The 18,345-nt window shown below is 38.5% G+C and overlaps 1 protein-coding gene across 4 annotated transcripts in view; it reads left to right on the top strand.

Annotated features, from left to right (window-relative positions):
* Dnajc13 (DnaJ heat shock protein family (Hsp40) member C13) overlaps positions 1–18,345 on the top strand; it is a 121,642-nt gene that overhangs the window by 72,833 nt on the left and 30,464 nt on the right. For all 4 annotated transcript variants that reach the window (XR_015001866.2, XM_048416817.3, XM_085689652.2 and 1 more), the window contains 9 exons: positions 705–859; positions 1,350–1,395; positions 3,667–3,821; positions 5,265–5,466; positions 6,903–7,018; positions 10,344–10,422; positions 11,970–12,105; positions 16,243–16,427; positions 16,820–16,894. Coding sequence is in view for 3 of the 4 variants with exons in the window: in XM_048416817.3 (XP_048272774.3) it covers positions 705–859; positions 1,350–1,395; positions 3,667–3,821; positions 5,265–5,466; positions 6,903–7,018; positions 10,344–10,422; positions 11,970–12,105; positions 16,243–16,427; positions 16,820–16,894 (1,149 nt within the window). In the remaining variant the exon portion in view is untranslated. The remainder of the gene's footprint in view (positions 1–704; positions 860–1,349; positions 1,396–3,666; positions 3,822–5,264; positions 5,467–6,902; positions 7,019–10,343; positions 10,423–11,969; positions 12,106–16,242; positions 16,428–16,819; positions 16,895–18,345) is intronic.

Genomic DNA, 18,345 nt, shown 5'->3' with positions numbered 1-18,345 from the left:
CGTTTTTACTAGTAGTAATGACTCCAAATTTGGAATTTTTTGGAGGCAAGTATTTAAAGAAAATTGAAGTATCACATTTATTATGTAAGCAATAAGTGAAACTTACTAAATTGGCTTAGCACACATTTGTTCAGAGCAGGTTATTCTCGGGTCTTTATTAGCTTAGATGCAATCAGTGAGTGTTTTAGAGCCTTTGGTCTCTCAGTGCTTTGTGGTCATCCCAGCCTCAGAGTTGCATTTGTAGCCCTGCTTTTCAGTGCATTCACTAGGGGCTGGTTTGTGTTCTACCCCTCAGGTATTCTTCAGGGTGTTGTTCGTATCAGCTTCACTGAGACTGATGCAACACAGGTGCACATATATGTGTGTGCATGTGCACCCACACACGTGCTCTCATATATGATCAAATGCATGTAGACAACACACGCATACACTTGCACTCTTACATGTGTGTGCATCAGAGACACTCTGAAACAAACAACTTTACCTATAACAGTGTAACAAAACTAGCTTTGTACACATTGAGGCCTTTATCTGATCTCACTTTTTATCAGTTCTCAACAGTGTTTTACCTTCTGCATCAAATGTAGAATAAATCCTTTTAAAGTTGGTTTTGCATCTGGTACAACTTTATTGAATACCATAGATGTAAGAAATGATAAATTCAGCATAACTCACCAAACAAAATATTTTGTTTACTTTTTCAGCTACTGCTGACCTTTGACCCTATCCTTGTTGAGAAGGTTGCTATCTTATTACACCACATTATGCAAGATAATCCACAGTTACCTCGCCTCTATCTCAGTGGAGTGTTTTTCTTCATCATGATGTATACAGGTTCCAACGTGCTTCCTGTTGCCCGGTAAGAACATGAAAATAATCTGTCTTAAACTACCTGTTACATGTGGCACTTGACAGGAACTTTTGCATCATTGATTTTTTTTCATTATAACAGTTATCTAATTAGATGTCTAAAAATTTGGAAAATAAAAGAGAACACGGGGACTCAGAATTGTGCCAGTTTACCAGAACTAGTATTTGAAATTTATTTTATTATATGTATACATATATTTAATAGAAATGCATTTATTTATGCACAGTTTTATATTTTGCCATCTTAATGAATATTTCTATATTACTATGTAGCCTTAATATAATTGTACTTCAAAATCATTATAGAACATTTCAGGTCTTTCCTTAATCAAATTAAGGAAATATGGATTGATGAGTTGACATTTTAACTTCTTTTTTAACCTTTTTAAAATGCATTAATGATCCATTCTTTAAATACATAAAGTCACCAAAACCTAATCAGTTTCTCTATCTGAAAGACACTTTACTTTTCTTTCTAGGTTTTTGAAATACACACATACCAAGCAGGCTTTCAAGTCCGAGGAGGTAAGCACATTAACTGCCTTCACACAGTGATCTGTCTCCACACTCTCAGATAGTTTCCGGAGTGTGTGGTTACTTGGCTGTAAGGACTTGAGGGTAGGCATCACATAGTAGTTCATTCATGTTCTTTGTAGTACATACACATAAAAAGGCTAAGCAGATTTTTTAAATGAAAGTGTTGCCCATTATGTCTACATTGAAATCACAACTATGATTCATCCCTTGATAAATTTTAGTATGTTACCCTCTTCATATAGGAGTCAGATTAATAGTTTTTATAGAGCTGTTATTGTAATCTGATAACTCTTAAAATTCATTAAGACTAGAACTTCCTTGTGTTCAAATCCCAAGGCAGAAAAGATGGCAGGTTTCCTTTTTGAAGCTATACTGTTTTCACGTGCTGTCATAGTGTTCTTGCCCTTACATTCAGGAAAACTTGATGCTGACAAAAGATGACATTTAGGAAATTCATCAACCTGAAATTTTATTACCTATCAATTATTTTACAGAGAGACTTCGTTTTCAAAAAGTTTGCATCAGGTGTTTCAAATTTGTTAGGCTTTTGCTAGAGCATTTGATTTTTTATTTTGCCCAAAGCAGACCACTGCTTAAGACACTGAAGAGTATTACACCACTTTGACATTAGAAACTAAACAGTAATGAAGGCTTCACAGAGTAGCCACTGAAGCCCAAAGCATAACGAGTTTGACTGGCACATTTACGTGAACCTGGTGGTGCTAGCATTTTACAGGGTTTATAAGTAGAAAAGAAGAGGATAAAAAGCAATGTCTCTAGTGATGTTTAATACAATATTAGTCTTTGGGGGCATCCTTTCTCCTTTTCTTCTGTGCATCAGTATGTAGGTAATTTCTTTAACAAAACAAAACAAAACTGGGCAAGGGGGTTTTGTGTATGTGCTTTCCTGTGTACCTATAAGGAAACCAGAGGTCAACTTGAGATGTCTATCTAACCTCTCACTGAACTGAAGTCTAGTGTTTTACCTGGGCTGGCTGATCAGTGAGCTCTGGGATCTTCAGATCTGTCTTGATGTCATCTCTCTCCCATCCTTGCTCTGGGGTTACAGCTCCTGCTGCCCGCTCAGCTTTGATGGGTTGTGGGGATCTAATCAGACCTTCATGCTTGTGCAAGAAGCACTTTATAGTCTGAGATAGCTCCCCAGACCCTGGAAACTTCTATTTTAGAAATTATTTGCCCTAAGTATTTTAAATAATTGCAGCAAAATTCTATATGTAGGAAGTCCCAAATAATAGAACTCTAGGAAGCTGAACAGAAGCAAATTTTTCACCCAGCAGTTTAACAAGTAAATTTACCACTGTTGTTGGCAAAAAATCTGAAAATTCTCATTTTGAATGTATTTCTTTTCCGTCTGTAGTGCTGTCCTAGAGAAGCAAAACACATTAACTCACCTAGATGGGAGGAAGAGGCATTGCATTCATTAGGATCCGATTTCAATCCAAAAAGAAATGAGTCTAAATGTAGCTTCTTAAATTGTGAGCAGATTTGGACCTCTTGATCCAATTAGTTGTAATTGCTTTAATGAAATCTCCCCTTTTAAATTTTATGCCTCTTTAAGATCTCGATTTAAGGACTAGTGAGATGGCTTAGCAGGTAAGGTGCTTGCTGTCAGATCTGGAGGTCTGAGTTGAGTCTCCAGGACTTATGTAGTGGAAGATGAGAGCCTATTTCTACAAGTTATTCTTTGACCTCCATGACCATACCCTGGCAAGGGGGACGCACACGCACGCACAGAGTAAATAAATAATTTTCAAAGGAGCTAGACTTACTGGGTTTTGAAAATGGCAGGTATGGGTAGGAACTGCAGCAACTGGTAGAGTACAAGTAGGTTGTCTTTATGGATCCTCCTTGTTAGCCATCGTTGTTACCCATGGCCACAGGCTCATCATCCTTAGTCTTGTGTGGTGGTGCATGTGACCCCTGAGATGTCTAAGACTGCTGCAAAGCTGGTGGCTGTTGCTTCTGCCTGTGTCCTCCAACCCCTACAGCACAGAAGCGCTTTGTCCCGGTTATGTTTGTTTGTTCTTGCGGCAAGGTCTCTCTACCTAGTCCCACTGTCTGCCCTTGAACTCACAGAGATTCACTTCCTGTGAGTGCTAGAATTAAAGGTGTGCCCCACCACACTTGGCCTTGTGCTCTTTTCTTGAAATGCTCTAATTATTCATTTATCAAAATTTTAAAGGTGATTTTTATTGTTTCTAACTGCATTTTGTCCATTTTTGTTGTTTTTTTTTTAAGACTAAAGGACAGGATATTTTTCAGAGAAGTATACTTGGACATATCCTACCTGAAGCAATGGTTTGCTACCTTGAAAATTATGAACCTGAGAAGTTTTCTGAGATTTTCCTAGGTGAATTTGACACTCCGGAAGCAATCTGGAGCAGCGAAATGAGGTGAATAATCCTAACTTACGTTTATGCTTCGAATGTTTGTTGCTGATCACCTGGCTTGATTTCCATTGCAAGAAGCATTCTTATAGTTTCTGTATGTTCCAGATCAACTGATAGGTTTTGACAAGACCTGAAGCTTCTTCTATTCTCCTAGAAATTGATAAATTACTGTTAATATAACTTTTATATAAGAGTGTTACCTGTTACCACTAATGGCAGTATAGTCAAGACACAACTTCTGGATTCTTGGGAGTAGGCCTGCACTCCACAAACTATGCCCATATAAAATGAATCAGACTAGAGATGCCCACAAGAGTTTTGATGAGCATTTCCTAGCTGTCTTAATGTTTTATTGCTGTGAAGAGATACCATGAACACAGAAAACATTTAATTGGGGCTGGCTTACAGTTTCAGAGATCTAGTTTGTTACGTCATGGCAGGAAGCATGAGGGCATACTGGCAGACATGGTGCTAAAGAAGGAGCTAAGAGTTCCACATCTTGATCTGCAGGCAGCAGAAGGAGACTGTATCACACTGGGCATAGCTTGAGCATGAGACCTCAAAACCTGCTTCTACAATACACACAGCCTTCAACAAGGCCACACCTCCCAATAGTGCTGCTCCCTATGGGCCTACAGAGGCCATTTTATTTCAAACTACCACCTTAGCCAACAGGTTTTGACATTACAAGGAAAGCATGGGAGAGACCCAGAAACACATGGCAGTGTACACTGTGCACTTCACCTGTTCCTGGGAGACATGGCTGCCTCTGTGAACTCTCACCTCTCTTAACTACATGACATTTGGTCTTTAAACCACCCAGTTCTCAGGTCAACTTTACATTCTCCATGCCCCCTATTTATTATCATTGGATTTTTGGAGTAGGTTGACCTTTATACTTGTTTTATGCTGATCACCGTGTTTAATGGTGACATTTTGTGTGTCAGTCATATTTTTGTTGAGAAAAATATGTAGGAATACAAATAAATTAGAAATAGTTTTTGTGTGTAATATTTTTCTTTTTTAATTGTCATGAGTGCCTCTCTCAAAAAGGTTTTTCTTACCACGTTGAATTTTACTTAGTTTAGGGCCCAAAAAAGACTGGTGTCCTGTAATGAACTTTTTGGGCAGTAAGAAGTCTTAGTGCCTGGCTATCCTGCTACCTGAATCACATGCAAACACCATCTGACTCTGTAAGGGCTAGGTTTTTAGTGGGAACGGCTGAGCAGATCTGCGTTTGTCTTCGATCTTTATCATCGAGTATTATAGATAGGTTCATTTCTTCTGAGTATTTACAGTATGATTAAAATACCCAGTAACATTTAATCTAGCTTTGTAATTGAGTAATTCTAAAGATTTATGTAATTTTCTTGCATGATTACCTATGTTTCTCTTTAAGTAAACTAACCCTTCAGAATGCCTGAACGGAAGCTTCTGTGATTGTAGGCGCCTCATGATAGAGAAGATTGCTGCCCATCTTGCTGACTTTACACCTCGCCTGCAGAGCAATACGAGAGCACTTTATCAATATTGTCCCATCCCAGTTATCAATTATCCACAGCTAGAAAATGAACTATTTTGTAATATTTATTACCTCAAACAACTTTGTGATACACTCCGGTTTCCAGATTGGCCAATTAAAGACCCAGTAAGTTCAGTTTGTTCCTTCTTAAACTGCAAAAACAATTTCTAAACACTTGTGGATATTCTTTCTTCCTGTGATAAAAATGATAGTAGCTTTTTTAGTTATTCATAGTGCTGTGTGCCTGTAGTCCCCACTGTTTGGGAGGTCACACAGGAAGGGTGCCTAAAGTTCGCAACAAGCCTGAAAACTGGTGAGACTGTCTCAAAGGAAGAGAGGAGATTGCTGTTTCTTAAACAACATGTACTAAGTAGTTGTTAATACATTTGGGGAGATTTCAGACTGAAAGGTATTTAATTTTTTACAGTTTTTTATCTTTTATGACCAAGACAAGTTTCACTCTCTGACCGGTGCCCATCTCATGGGCATAGGTGTTTGGTACCTGAGATAGGTTTAGGTTGACTGTTATGGGTCTGTGTACATTCAGAATGCTGCCTGATTTCACCAGGCATCAAGGTTCATCTCTAAAATGGAGGTGATAGAAATGGCAGCTGCTGTCTGAAAGGAGGTTCTGAATATTGAATGTTCATGTAAGCACATCTCCCTGATGTCCAAAAGAGCTGAGCTGGAGCCCTTGGGTCTGCAGAAAGGAGTAAAGTAGGCCTGGGCACCCGTGCTGACACTTTTCCTGCAGCATAACTTCCCATCTAAAGGATCTGAACGTCTGCCATTGGTCCCATACCAACTGTCTCTGCACAGTGCTGCCACCAGATACAGACAAGCCTGGCACTGGTTCAGACAGGAGTCTATGAAATGGTAGAAAATTTTTAAGTTCTTTAGTGAGATAAAACTTTATTCACTGAGAAGTGTACCTTATAGAATTTTAGTGTGTTTTGTGGATTTTAAAGAATTAGCTTTAGTAGTGAACAGGGGCAGGTGCCCCTGTGTTATCCTGTCTTCTGGAGGTAGGAAGGTTGCAAGGCCAGCCAGGCATACACCAAGAAAAAAAAAAAATGAATCTGACATCTTGTGTAAAGTGTCTGCTCCTTTGGCATGTAGGCATATAGGCATGTTCTAAGTATTAGCCGCTGTCCTTCATCCCTGTGCAGCCTCAGTGAGGTTTCTGTCCCTCGCATTTGTTTGATGCCAGCATATTAATAATAAGTAGGTGACATGTAAGAAAGGCTCCGCAGGGTGCTTGCTTTCTTAGTACAATGTATTCTTGTACTAATTTTGAGGTTTTTTTTATGTTTTATGAATATTTCTTTAAAAGTTAACAGATACATTGTTGAAGAACAAAAATACAACTTAAATAGAAGGAAATTCTGCGACTAATAAGTAATCTGGCTGCCAATAATGTTAAGATTTTGTATTTCAGTATACTATAAATTGGATAGCTGAGAAATGCTGATTTAAATAAATACAGCACAAATATTATACAAACCTAAAATTCTATTTTGAATCATTTTACCGGATACAAATTTTACTGTTATTTCTTTAAGGTTAAGCTTCTGAAAGATTCCCTTGACGCTTGGAAGAAGGAAGTGGAAAAGAAGCCGCCTATGATGTCAATAGATGATGCTTACGAAGTGCTTAATCTGCCTGCAGGCCAGGGAATGTGAGTTATTTCAGAATTATAGTAGTGCCCATCTCATGGGCATAGGTGTTTGGTACCTGAGATAGGTTTAGGTTGACTGTTATGGGTCTGTGTACATTCAGAATGCTGCCTGATTTCACCAGGCATCAAGGTTCATCTCTAAAATGGAGGTGATAGAAATGGCAGCTGCTGTCTGAAAGGAGGTTCTGAATATTGAATGTTCATGTAAGCACATCTCCCTGATGTCCAAAAGAGCTGAGCTGGAGTAGATGTCTGCTTTATAGTAAGACATTTATAGCAAAGATGAAAATCCACATAAACTAGCCTTCTCTTTTTTAATTTTATTGATTTTTATTGAGCTCTACATTTTTCTCTGCTCCCCTTCCTGCCTCTCGCCTCTCCTTCAACCCTCTCCCAAGGTCCCTATGCTCCCAATTTACTCAGGAGAGCTTGTCTTTTTCTACTTCCCATGTAGATTAGATCTGTGTATGTCTCTCTTAGGGTTGTCATTGTTTTCTAGATTCTCGGGGATTGTGATTTGTAGACTGGTTTTCTTTGCTTTATGTTTTAAAAACATGAGTGAATATATGTGATAATTGTCTTTCTGGTTCTGGGTTATCTCACTCAAAATGATGTTTTCTAACTCTATCCATTTGCCTGCAAAATTCAAGATATCTTTTTTTCTGCTGTGTAGTACTCCATTGTATAAATGTACCACATTTTCCTTATCTATTCTTTGGTCTAGGGGCATTTAGGATGTTTCCAGGTTCTGGCTATGGCAAGCAATGTTGCTATGAACATAGGTGAGCACATGTCCTTGTGGCACGGTTGAGCATCCTTTGGATATATACCCAAAAGTGGTATTACTGGGTGTTGAAGAGGGTTGTTTCCTAATTTTCTGAGAAATCACCACACTGACATCCAAAGGGGGGCTGTACCAGCTTGCATTCCCACCATCAATGCAGAAGCGTTCCCTTTTCCCCATAGCCTCTCCAGCGTAAGTTGTCATCAGTGTTTTTGATCTTGGCCATTCTTACAGTATAAGATGTAATTTCAGTGTTGTTTTGATTTGCATTTCTCTGATGGCTAAGGATGTTGAGCATTTCCTTAAGTGTCTTTCAACCATTTTAGATTCCTCTGTTGAGAGTTCTCTGTTTAGGTCTGTACTCCACTTTTTTTTTTTTATTGGATTACTTGTTCTTTTGATGATCAATTTCTTGAGTTCTTTGTATATTTTGGAGATCAGACCTCTGTCTCATGTGGGGTTTGTGAAGATCTTTTACCGTTCTGTAGGCTGTCATTTTGTCTTGTTGACTGTGTCCTTGCTTTACAGAAGCTTTTCAGTTTCAGGAGGTCTCATTTATTAATTGTTTCTCTCAGTGTCTGTGCTGCTGAGGTTATATTTAGGAAGTGAACTCCTGTGCCAATGCATTCAAATGTACTTCCCACTTTCTCTTCTATAAGGTTCAGTGTGACTGGCTTTATGTTGAGGTCTTTGATCCGTTTGGTCTTGAGTTTTATGCGTGGTGATAGATAGGGCTCTATTTTCATTCTTCTACATGTTGATATCCTGTTATGCCAGCACCATTTGTTAAATATGCTTTCTTTTTTCCATTTGATATTCTTTGCTTTGTCAAAAATCAGGTGTTTGTAGGTGTGTGGATTAATATCCACGTCTTCTATTCGGTTCCGTTGGTCCTCCTGTCTGTTCTTATGCCAATACCAGGCTGTTTTCAGTACTGTAGCTCTGTAGTAGACTTTGAAGTCAGGGATTGTGATGCCTCCAGAAGTTCTTTTATTGTACAGGATTGTTTTGGCTATCCTGGGTTTTTTGCTTTTCCATATGAAGTTGAGTACCGTTCTTTCAAAGTCTATGAAGAATTTTTGCTGGAATTTTGATGGTCATTGCATTGAATCTGTAGATTGCTTTTGGTAAGATTACTATTTTTACTATGTTAATTCTGCCTACCTAAGAGCATGGAATCCCTTTCCACTTTCTGGTGTCTTCTTCAATTTCTTTTTTCAAAGATTTAAAGTTCTTGTCATACAAGTCTTCCACTTGTTTGGTTGGAGTTACTCAGATATTTTATGCTATCTGTGACTGTTGTGAAGGGTGATGTTTTTCTGATTTCTTTCTCAGCCCATTTATCATCTGTATAAAGGAGGGCTACTGATTTTTTTGAGTTTATCTTGTATCCTGCTACATTACTGAAAGTGTTTATGAGTTGTAGAAGTTCCTTGGTGAATTTTTGGGGTCGCTTATGTAAACTATCATATCATCAGCAAACAGTGAGAGTTTGACTTCTTCTTTTGCAATTTGTATCCCCTTTATCTCCTTTTGTTGTCTTATTGCTGTAGCTAGGACCTCAAGAACTATATTGAATAGATATGGAGAGAGTGGACAACCTTGTCTTTTTCATGATTTCAGTGGGATTGCTGTGAGTTTCTCTTCATTTAGTTTGATGTTGGCTGTTGGCTTGCTTAAACTAGCCATCTTAAAGGGTTTATTTTATTATAGTTACTTATTTATTTATTTATTCATTCATTCATTCATTTAGTTTGCCTATTTATTGATACACAAGATCCATGAGAATAATCTGGAACTCTAGTCACTGACTCTGACCTATTTCTGATTTACTATCCAGATCCATTCTTCTGATCTTGTTGGTAGCCATTACATTTTATCAGTTGAACTGTTGTGTGCAGTGTGCCTAGCCACCACCATCTGGCAAATGGTGCTCCTGCACATACTTGATTCCCGCTTCCTCCTCCAGTGTATGCTGTGCTCGGGGAAGGTCTGTGGACATATGTGCCCAGGGCACTGCATGTGGATTAGCAGCATCCCTGGGGAGTCTGTATTGACTACACTTGATGGCAGAGGAAAATGCCTTCAAAGTCATTCTTTAGAGTATAGAATGTTTGCTAAGTTTTTTTAATACTGATAGAGTAACTTAAAATACACAGTTTGCAGTGACATTTTAGACATTTAGACTAATTGTTGGATTTTAAAACATATGTCTTATTTTATCAAATCCAAAATACAATTTTGTAATTTTTTAAATATGTAATACTAAAACTATATTGTAAACAACTAAATTATATAAGTTTCACCTTGCTTAGGGAACGTTTAACTTTTACTTCACCTATAAAGATAACATAAAAATATAATCTTACTTAAATCTTATTGGATTTAATTGGATACCTAATATATGATCAATTCCAAATATGGGATCAATACTATAATTCGGCTGTATAAATGTAGCATATTACAGCATCATGTTTGATGATTGTGTAAGTATTTTTTTATGTACCTTACTGTATTAACAAACAATTTTCCTTCTTCCAGGCATGATGAAAGCAAGATTAGAAAAGCTTACTTCAGACTCGCACAGAAGTACCATCCCGATAAGAATCCAGAAGGAAGGGTATGTGCCACCTTTGGAATGGGTTTCACTTGATTTTGCTCCAGTTGCCTCATCTTGTGTGCCTAATGTGTGAACAGACTTCTAGGCATACCACAGTCTGTGCTTTTTCTATGGGTAGTCTTTTCTCAGTCACCTGGATGGGGCTGCTCCTGTGACGAGTATGTTTAGAACAAATTTATTCTCTAGCTTTACCCATTTCTGTTTGAGAATTAACTCTCATTGTCAGTCATAAGAATAATAGATAAACTGTCTTTATTTGTATGTCATCATCATTCAGATTAAGTAATCTTTGTATTTTTTTTCAAATGGCTCCCAAAATTCTTATTATCCTAAGCAAAGAAGTAGGAAATGGGAAACATAAGTATTTTTGACAAGGACGACTTAGTGTTGAAAAAATGCCACTTATGTGAATGTAAATGCTTTTAAAGTTAAAGGCCTGGTTGGCTTTTTGTCTTTGTTTCATTTTGATTCATTTTTAATTTAAAGGGAGATGTTTAATGAGTTTTTGTTGTTGCTTTGTTTAACTTAGCAATTCAAATTCAATTCAATTCATACTCATAAGTAAAATCTTATAAAATAGCAAGTTTGATATTACTTGTCAAATTGCTAGGTTTAACGTTTTAGATTATTAAAATACTGTATAAAACTATCGTAGTGAAACTGGCAGGAGTCTGGCCCTTACATAAGGCTTTATGATGCTGCTGACTGATATTTAGTTTTTAGTAAGTCGTTTACTGTCTCCGAGTTGCAGGATCCTCATAAAGACAATAGTGGTACACACCGAAATAACTATTTTGTAGATTAAATAATAGAATTTAACACAGAACTTGGCGTAGTGCTCAGTAAACAGTAGCACTTGGACTCAGTGCTTGGACTTCAGCAAGTGAAAGTGCTTGTCATCAGACCCAGAACTCAAAATGAGTATAAGGGAGAGCTGACTCCCGCAAGTTGTCCTCTCACTTCCGCAAGTGAGGTAGCAGGTGTGTACCCCGTCCTCTCCCACGTAGATGAAAATGTGATTAAAGAAAGTTTTTAAAGAATAAAATATACAGTAGTTTTTATCAGTAGTTTTCCTACATTGAGTCAGTCTTTGGTATAAATGAGTAATTTAGGGATTTTTGTTTTGGTTTTTTTGTTTGTTTGTTTGTTTTGAGACAGGATCTCATATATCCCAGGCTGATATCTTAATTGACATATGGCCGAGGATGACCTTAAGCTGTTCCTCCTGTCTTCTGGGGTCACAGAAACATGCCACTATGCCCAGTTTCTTTAATATATGTGTGTTAATATATACCTTATGGCGTATTTAAATTTTTATGCAAATATTTTCCTTGCACAAAATTGAAATCCTTGGATACTTAGTCAAGAAAAACAAATGTAGTTCCCTCTTAGTATTACAACTAAACGGCAGTTGGAATGAATTCCTTAATGTAAGGTAAAATTTAAAGGAATTGGTAAATTTTAATAATGAAATACCAGTTATGTCTTGTTTTAAGTTTACTTAGAAATTTTTCAATTAAATCCTAATTGTCTGTGGTTACATACAGGACATGTTTGAAAAAGTAAATAAAGCATATGAATTTTTATGTACCAAGTCAACAAAAATAGTGGATGGCCCAGATCCAGAGAATATCATTTTAATTTTGAAAACACAGAGCATCCTTTTCAACCGACATAAAGAAGGTAAATCCTCTGTTGTGACAGATTGTGGATTATTTTACAGCTAACCTCACTGAGTTACTTGTTTGGTAGCATATTCTAAAGGATTTGGAATTGGTATTGCAAAGGACTTCTGGAAAGCAGCTGTCTTCCAAAAGAAGGCCTCAAGCAGTTGCTTGCTGTGCACCCTCTCTTCTGCCTGTGGCTTTCAGTATTTCACATTGCTAACAAGGTTATTATTTCTTCTGAAATGGTATTATTGTTCTGTGGTGCTGTTTGGTTAGTTCTATGTTAAGCCATATAAGAGCAGACACATTAAATGATCTATAAGCTAGTAAATGGAATCAGGAATTTAAAGATTATTTAATTATCTTCAGTGACATACATGTAAAAGACTACCTGCTGGGGCTCCAGCAGTCCCAGAAAGTGGAGCACACCAAGTATGTATGGGTTTAAAATGAAGAAACTTGCAAAGATTGTCCCTCTCACATCTGCTATATTATACTGTCTCTTTCGAGATCCTCTGTCCTTTGGGATAGTTAGAAAAACATTGGATTCTGTGAAATAAGTGCCATTTCAGGGTTCAGTGTAACACGAGGGGGGCTGCTTGTTGGGGTTTATGTCCTGCCCAGTTCCCCACAGCCGGCAAGCCCCAAAGAAAATCACACAGAGATCTCCATAAGTTATAAAACTGGCCCATTAGCTCAGGCTACTTATTAGCTCTTATAACTTATATCAACCCATTATTCTGATCTATGTTAGCCACATGGTTCGGTACCTCTCACAGCAGGGCAGGTCACATGTTGCTTCTTCAGTGGTCTGGGCAAAACTGGGGAAGAACTTCCTTCTTCCCAGAATGCTCCTGTTCTCATCACCCCACCTCTGCTTCCTGTCTGGTTGACCCGCCTATACTTCCTGCCTGACCAATCAGCGTTTATTTAAAACATGATTGACAGAATACAGACAATTCTCCTGCACCATTTTCCCCTCTTTTTTTTTTTTTTTTTTTATTTAAACAGTCCATTTGTTGGGAATGTGGGCGTAGTATTCCAGGCTGCTTCCAGCTGGGGGCACTGATAATCTTATGGGGACCTAAAGAAAATTTAGAATTATCAAATCCTGACTGGAGTATCCTGTGAGTCTTGATCATCTCAGGCAGCAGTCTTGAATCTATTCTGGATGTAGGACTTAGTCATCTGGGCCGTCTGTTCCTACTGGAGATTTCTCGGGTAGTCTTCCTTGATTGAACCTGATTTTTTCTTATCTCAGAATGAATCCACAGCCTCTCATTTCCTGTGGAAACAAAAGCAAATCCTCTTCTCCAAAGTAACATACCTTTTGACTTCAAGGTCAAACATACCTTTGAAGCCAAGGTATTTTCAAAATACCTATCTTGGATTAATTCAGCAGCATTTATAAGCAAATAATCTTTTAACAGCTGTTGCTCCTTCCTTAGTGTTCAAACAATTCAAATAGAGCATAATAGCATACAGTATCAAGATTCTTTGTGTATTTTCCATCTTCATGTGGTTTTACTTTAACCTCTATTTCTTTTATTTTTACTTTTACTTTTTGAGACAGGTTCTCTGTATATCTTTGTCCTGGAATAACTCTGTAGACCAGGCTGTCCTTGAACTCACAAGGTCCCGTCTGTCTCTGCCTCCCCAGTGCTGGGATTAAAGGTATGTGCTACCACCCCTTGAACTCACAGAGATCTGGCTGCCCCTGCCTCCCAGGCATTGGGATTAAAGGTGTGTGCTACCGCACTTTGAAGTCACAGAGGTCAATCTACCTCTGCCTCCCAAGTGTTGGGATTAAAGGTGTGTACCACCACACCCAACTACTCTTTTTCTTTTTTAAGAACTTTAACCTTTTTTTTCTTTTAAGCCTGCATATATTTTTAACACACTATAAACCATTTAGAGGTTTTCTTCCTCTTTGAATCTCTCTTTACTGTATATCTCTCTCTTTTTCTGACCACATGAGCCTTTAATTTACTAAGCAATATGGAGAGCCGTGGCTTTGACGGCTGCATTTCTTAGCTTTCTGAGATTTCAGCCTAAAGGCTGAGGTACTGACTATAGTCACATTTATCGCCACAGCTCTATGGCGTTTCAAAGTCTCTGCCAGAAAGCAAGTGCAGCTTTCTGCTTACAGACCACATTCAAATGTTTCGTAGTAGGACGGACTGCCTGAAAGAGTCAGAGTTTGCCCTGGCAGGTCAACCCAGAAAGTCGGCTTTTTAAAACAGTGCAGCTTTTTTCCTGCTACAGCTGAAAACCAAAAAGCATGCCGTCAGCTTTTCATCAACACCATTTAAGTATTTCGTTGCAGGACCTCTTAAAAGAGCTGCAAGGTTTTGCAGCTAAAGCTGAGTCAGGAAGCCTCTCTTAGATGAGAGTACTTGCTTGCCTCTAGCAAGCAGAGCAGACCTGGGAAATTGCTGCAACCAAGAAAACATGCTTTTCTCTATTCTTTCCCAAGCTTTCTCAGGCTTTCTCTGGATGCAGTTATCCACATGGGCGCCATTCTGTAACATGAGGGCTGGGCTTGTGGTTTATGTCCTGCCCAGTTCCCGCCCCAAAGAAAATCACACAGAGGACTCCATAAGATCATAAACTGATTGGCCCATTAGCTCAGGCTTCTTGCTAATTCTTATAATTTATATCAACCCATTATTCTTATCTATGTTAGCCACATGGCTCGGTACCTTTCTCAGTGTGGCAGCTCACATCTTGCTTCTTCAGTGATCTGGGCAGAATTGGGGAAGAATTTTCTTCTTCCCAAAATGCTCCTGTTCTCAGTACATAGAGATTATATTCAGTATAGATAGATAATCTTCAATTTTTTCAAAGAGCTGTAGAAAACAGCCTTTAATCTAACTCAGTTTCGTGGTAGTGAGACACAATCACTCTGGGCAACACTGATCTATTCCCGAGAGAATGTTGAGCACCAAAGACACTCTACCTGGAGCTTTTCTTCTTGGCAGAACTGGCCTTTGGGCAAAGAAATGCCCATACCTCAACCCCTGACAGAGATACAGAGTATCCATAAATGGATAAAACAGGACTGTCCTATCCTGCCAGGGTAAGATAGTTTTGAAAAGTTTCTTGCCTTTGAAAATATTATGTCAGTTACGTTAGGCCTTAGCCAAAGTTGGTTGCTTCAGCACTGCAAAGGTGACTTTGGGTGTTTGCCCAGGTAGCCAGTTGTCTCTGTGATTTGTTGCATGTTTTGGAAGTTGTTTGCACTTCCTAATTACTCAGGTAACATTATTTCCCTTCTCAGATCTTCAATGGGGTTGAAGATTATATAAATGTAGTTACTTTCCTCTCATGACTTGGCCAGGTTATTTATTATACAAGACTTAGCTAGTTATAATAGAATATTTGTTTTTATTGTATATGATTTCATAGTAGGTTTAGAACTCTCTTACTTAAACAAAAGGGGAAGGTGCTGTGGGAGCACCCACATGGTAGCTCACAGCTATCCATAACTCCAGCTTCAGGGGATCCAGTGCCGTCTTCTGGACTCCAAGGGCATCAGACATGTACAAGTGATATATAAATAAAGACAAAAACCTCATAAACATAAAAAATTAAATATATATCATAATATCTTTGTGTTATTTAATAGTTTTTTTTAAAACAAGCTGGATTTTAAAATTTTTACTGTGTACCTGTAGATGACAGCTTTTACCTCTGAGCGTAATTATCAAAACAGAACTAGGTAAATAGTTAATACATTTTTTTGATATTTCTGCTAGCAATTTATATTTCAGGATTTGTAAATGTTTAAACAAATAGTAAAATAGAGCAAGGAGCCTGTTTTTAGAAGCTCATCACACAGTTCTCATTTATACTTCTTAAGAGAAATGTGTGCTGAGTGCCATTGTGATTACAGGAGCACTTGCTGTGTCTTGCTGAATGTAATTAGGTGAAAAATTATAAAGGTCACATGGGTGACAGAAAGCAGATACTCTGAAAAATCAGTTGTCTCCATGCCAAGTGCAGTTATTTACCAAAAAATATTATAGTTCACCACAAGATTTCACTGAAAAGAAAAGATAAATTAGGGCACATTTAGCATATAGACTGTTTTATTTTTGAGGTACTGTAACTGAATCATGATGTGACTTTTAACACTGTCCTTTTATTTCAGAGTTACAGCCTTATAAATATGCAGGATACCCCATGTTAATTAGGACCATAACAATGGAGACTTCAGATGACCTCCTTTTCTCAAAAGAGTCACCACTATTGCCTGCTGCTGCAGAGCTGGCTTTTCACACAGTCAACTGCTCAGCTCTCAATGCTGAAGAGCTCAGAAGAGAGAACGGGTTAGAGGTAATAGGCACGAGCCTCAGACTTATCTTAAGGCACATTATTAGGTGGTTCTTGACTGTCCAGAATCTCTCCACACAAATGCATTGGGTACAGCTTTTTCTTTTCCTTTATTTCACCAGATAGCACATTTTATAGCAGGAGTCAGAGTACTGAGCTCAGAGGTGGTAAGGTAATGTTACTTATAAAGTAGTTCCTGGGAATGCTTTAAAAAAAAAAAATCAGTACACTGTGCAGCCCTTTCTTTACTTGTTTATGTAACAAATGTCAATTGTGTAAGTGTTTAGTTACTTAATCTGTAACATTAAAAGGTTCTGTGATCTTATCCATGCTGGAAGAGGCATTTTACCTTCAAGTCCAAGTGGAGACCTAATGGCATACTTCTTCCTTGATAGGTGTTACAGGAGGCGTTTAGTCGCTGCGTGGCTGTCCTGAATCGCTCCAGTAAACCAAGGGACATGTCAGTGCAGGTGAGGCTAAATGGTATGTTAGACGGCAGTTCAGGCATCAACTGGGGTGTTCCTTAAAACTGCCTTCCTCCTTACTGAGTTTCTCAGTGTAGGATAGGGTAGATGATGTGATTCTCAAGCAGGTTTGCAGGCAAGGCTGGTGCAGCTGGTCCTACTGTAAGAACACCACTAAATGTCCTCACTGCAGAAAGGTCTCTCTCTCTCTCTCTCTCTCTCTCTCTCTCTCTCTCTCTCTCTCTCTCTCTCTCTCGTTTTTTTGAGATGGGGTTTGTATAACAACTATGGTTGCTCTGGAACTCACTCTGTAGACCAGGCTGGCCTTGAACTCACAGAGATCCACCTACCTCTGCCTTCCAAGTGCTAAGATTAAAGGTGTGTGCTACCACCATCCAGCACCTTTCTCTTTTTAAAAAAAGGTGGAAAGCCATGTGCTGGCCCTTCAGGTTTCCATCACTAGCTTCAAACACTCATCATTTCTGTCATTCTTATTTCAATTACCTCTGCACCTCTCTAGTTTCCTCCTCTGTCCTCCTCACAGTATATTAACAGACTATTGTTTGTCAAGGTTGAAATAACTTAATTCTTTAACAGAAACCCATCATGAACTCGCTAAATTACAGAGCATAGCTTTTTTTGTGACCCTTCTTTCCTTAGGCATAGACTAAATTAAATAAGTTGGGTACTGGCTCTGAGTTGAAGCTGCTGTGTTGAAGTGGCTTGTATGGAAAGAGTTTATGATATCCTGCCATGTTAAGCACAAAAATACCTTAACTAAGAGTCCCATGAGCTTTTTTAAAGTAAAAGTTAAATGGGTATTTAAGTCATTAAGTTTACATTCTCTGTTGTATAATCTTTTTAAAATTTATTGTTTATTTTTTTATAGCACTTTTAACATTTTTAAAAAAATAAAACTATTCTTGCCAGGCAGTGGTGGCACGTGCCTTTAATCCCAGCACTTGGAAGCAGAGTCAGGCAGATCTCTGTAACATGAGGGCAGGCTTGTTGGGGTTTCTATCCCACCCGGTACCCCACAGCCGGCAAGTCCCAAAGAAATCAACACAGAGTCTACATTAGGTTATAAACTGATTGGCCCATTAGGTCAGGCTACTTATTAGCTCTTATAACTTATGTTACCCCATTATCCTTATCTACATTAGCCACATGGCTCCGTACCTTTCTCAGCTGGGCAAGTTACATGCTGCCTCTTCGGTGGTCTGCGCAGGAATGCGGAGGGAGCTTCTGCTTTCAGAATACTCCCAGTCTCTTTGCTCCACCCCTACTTCCTGTCTGGCTTTCCTGCCTATACTTCCTGCCTGGCCAATCAGCGTTTTATTAAAATATGATTGACAGAATACAGACAATTCTCCCACACCAGATCTCTGAGTTCGAGGTCAGCCTGGTGTACAAGAGCTAGTTCCAGGATAGTTCCAAAGATGCAGAGAAACCCTGTC

Source organism: Myodes glareolus, chromosome 4 (genome assembly GCF_982192425.1).
Source record: "Myodes glareolus chromosome 4, mMyoGla1.1, whole genome shotgun sequence".
NCBI classification, from domain to species: Eukaryota; Metazoa; Chordata; class Mammalia; order Rodentia; family Cricetidae; genus Myodes; species Myodes glareolus.
Note: the sequence above shows the minus strand (reverse complement) of the source record. Positions and strands in the feature narration are given on the sequence as shown.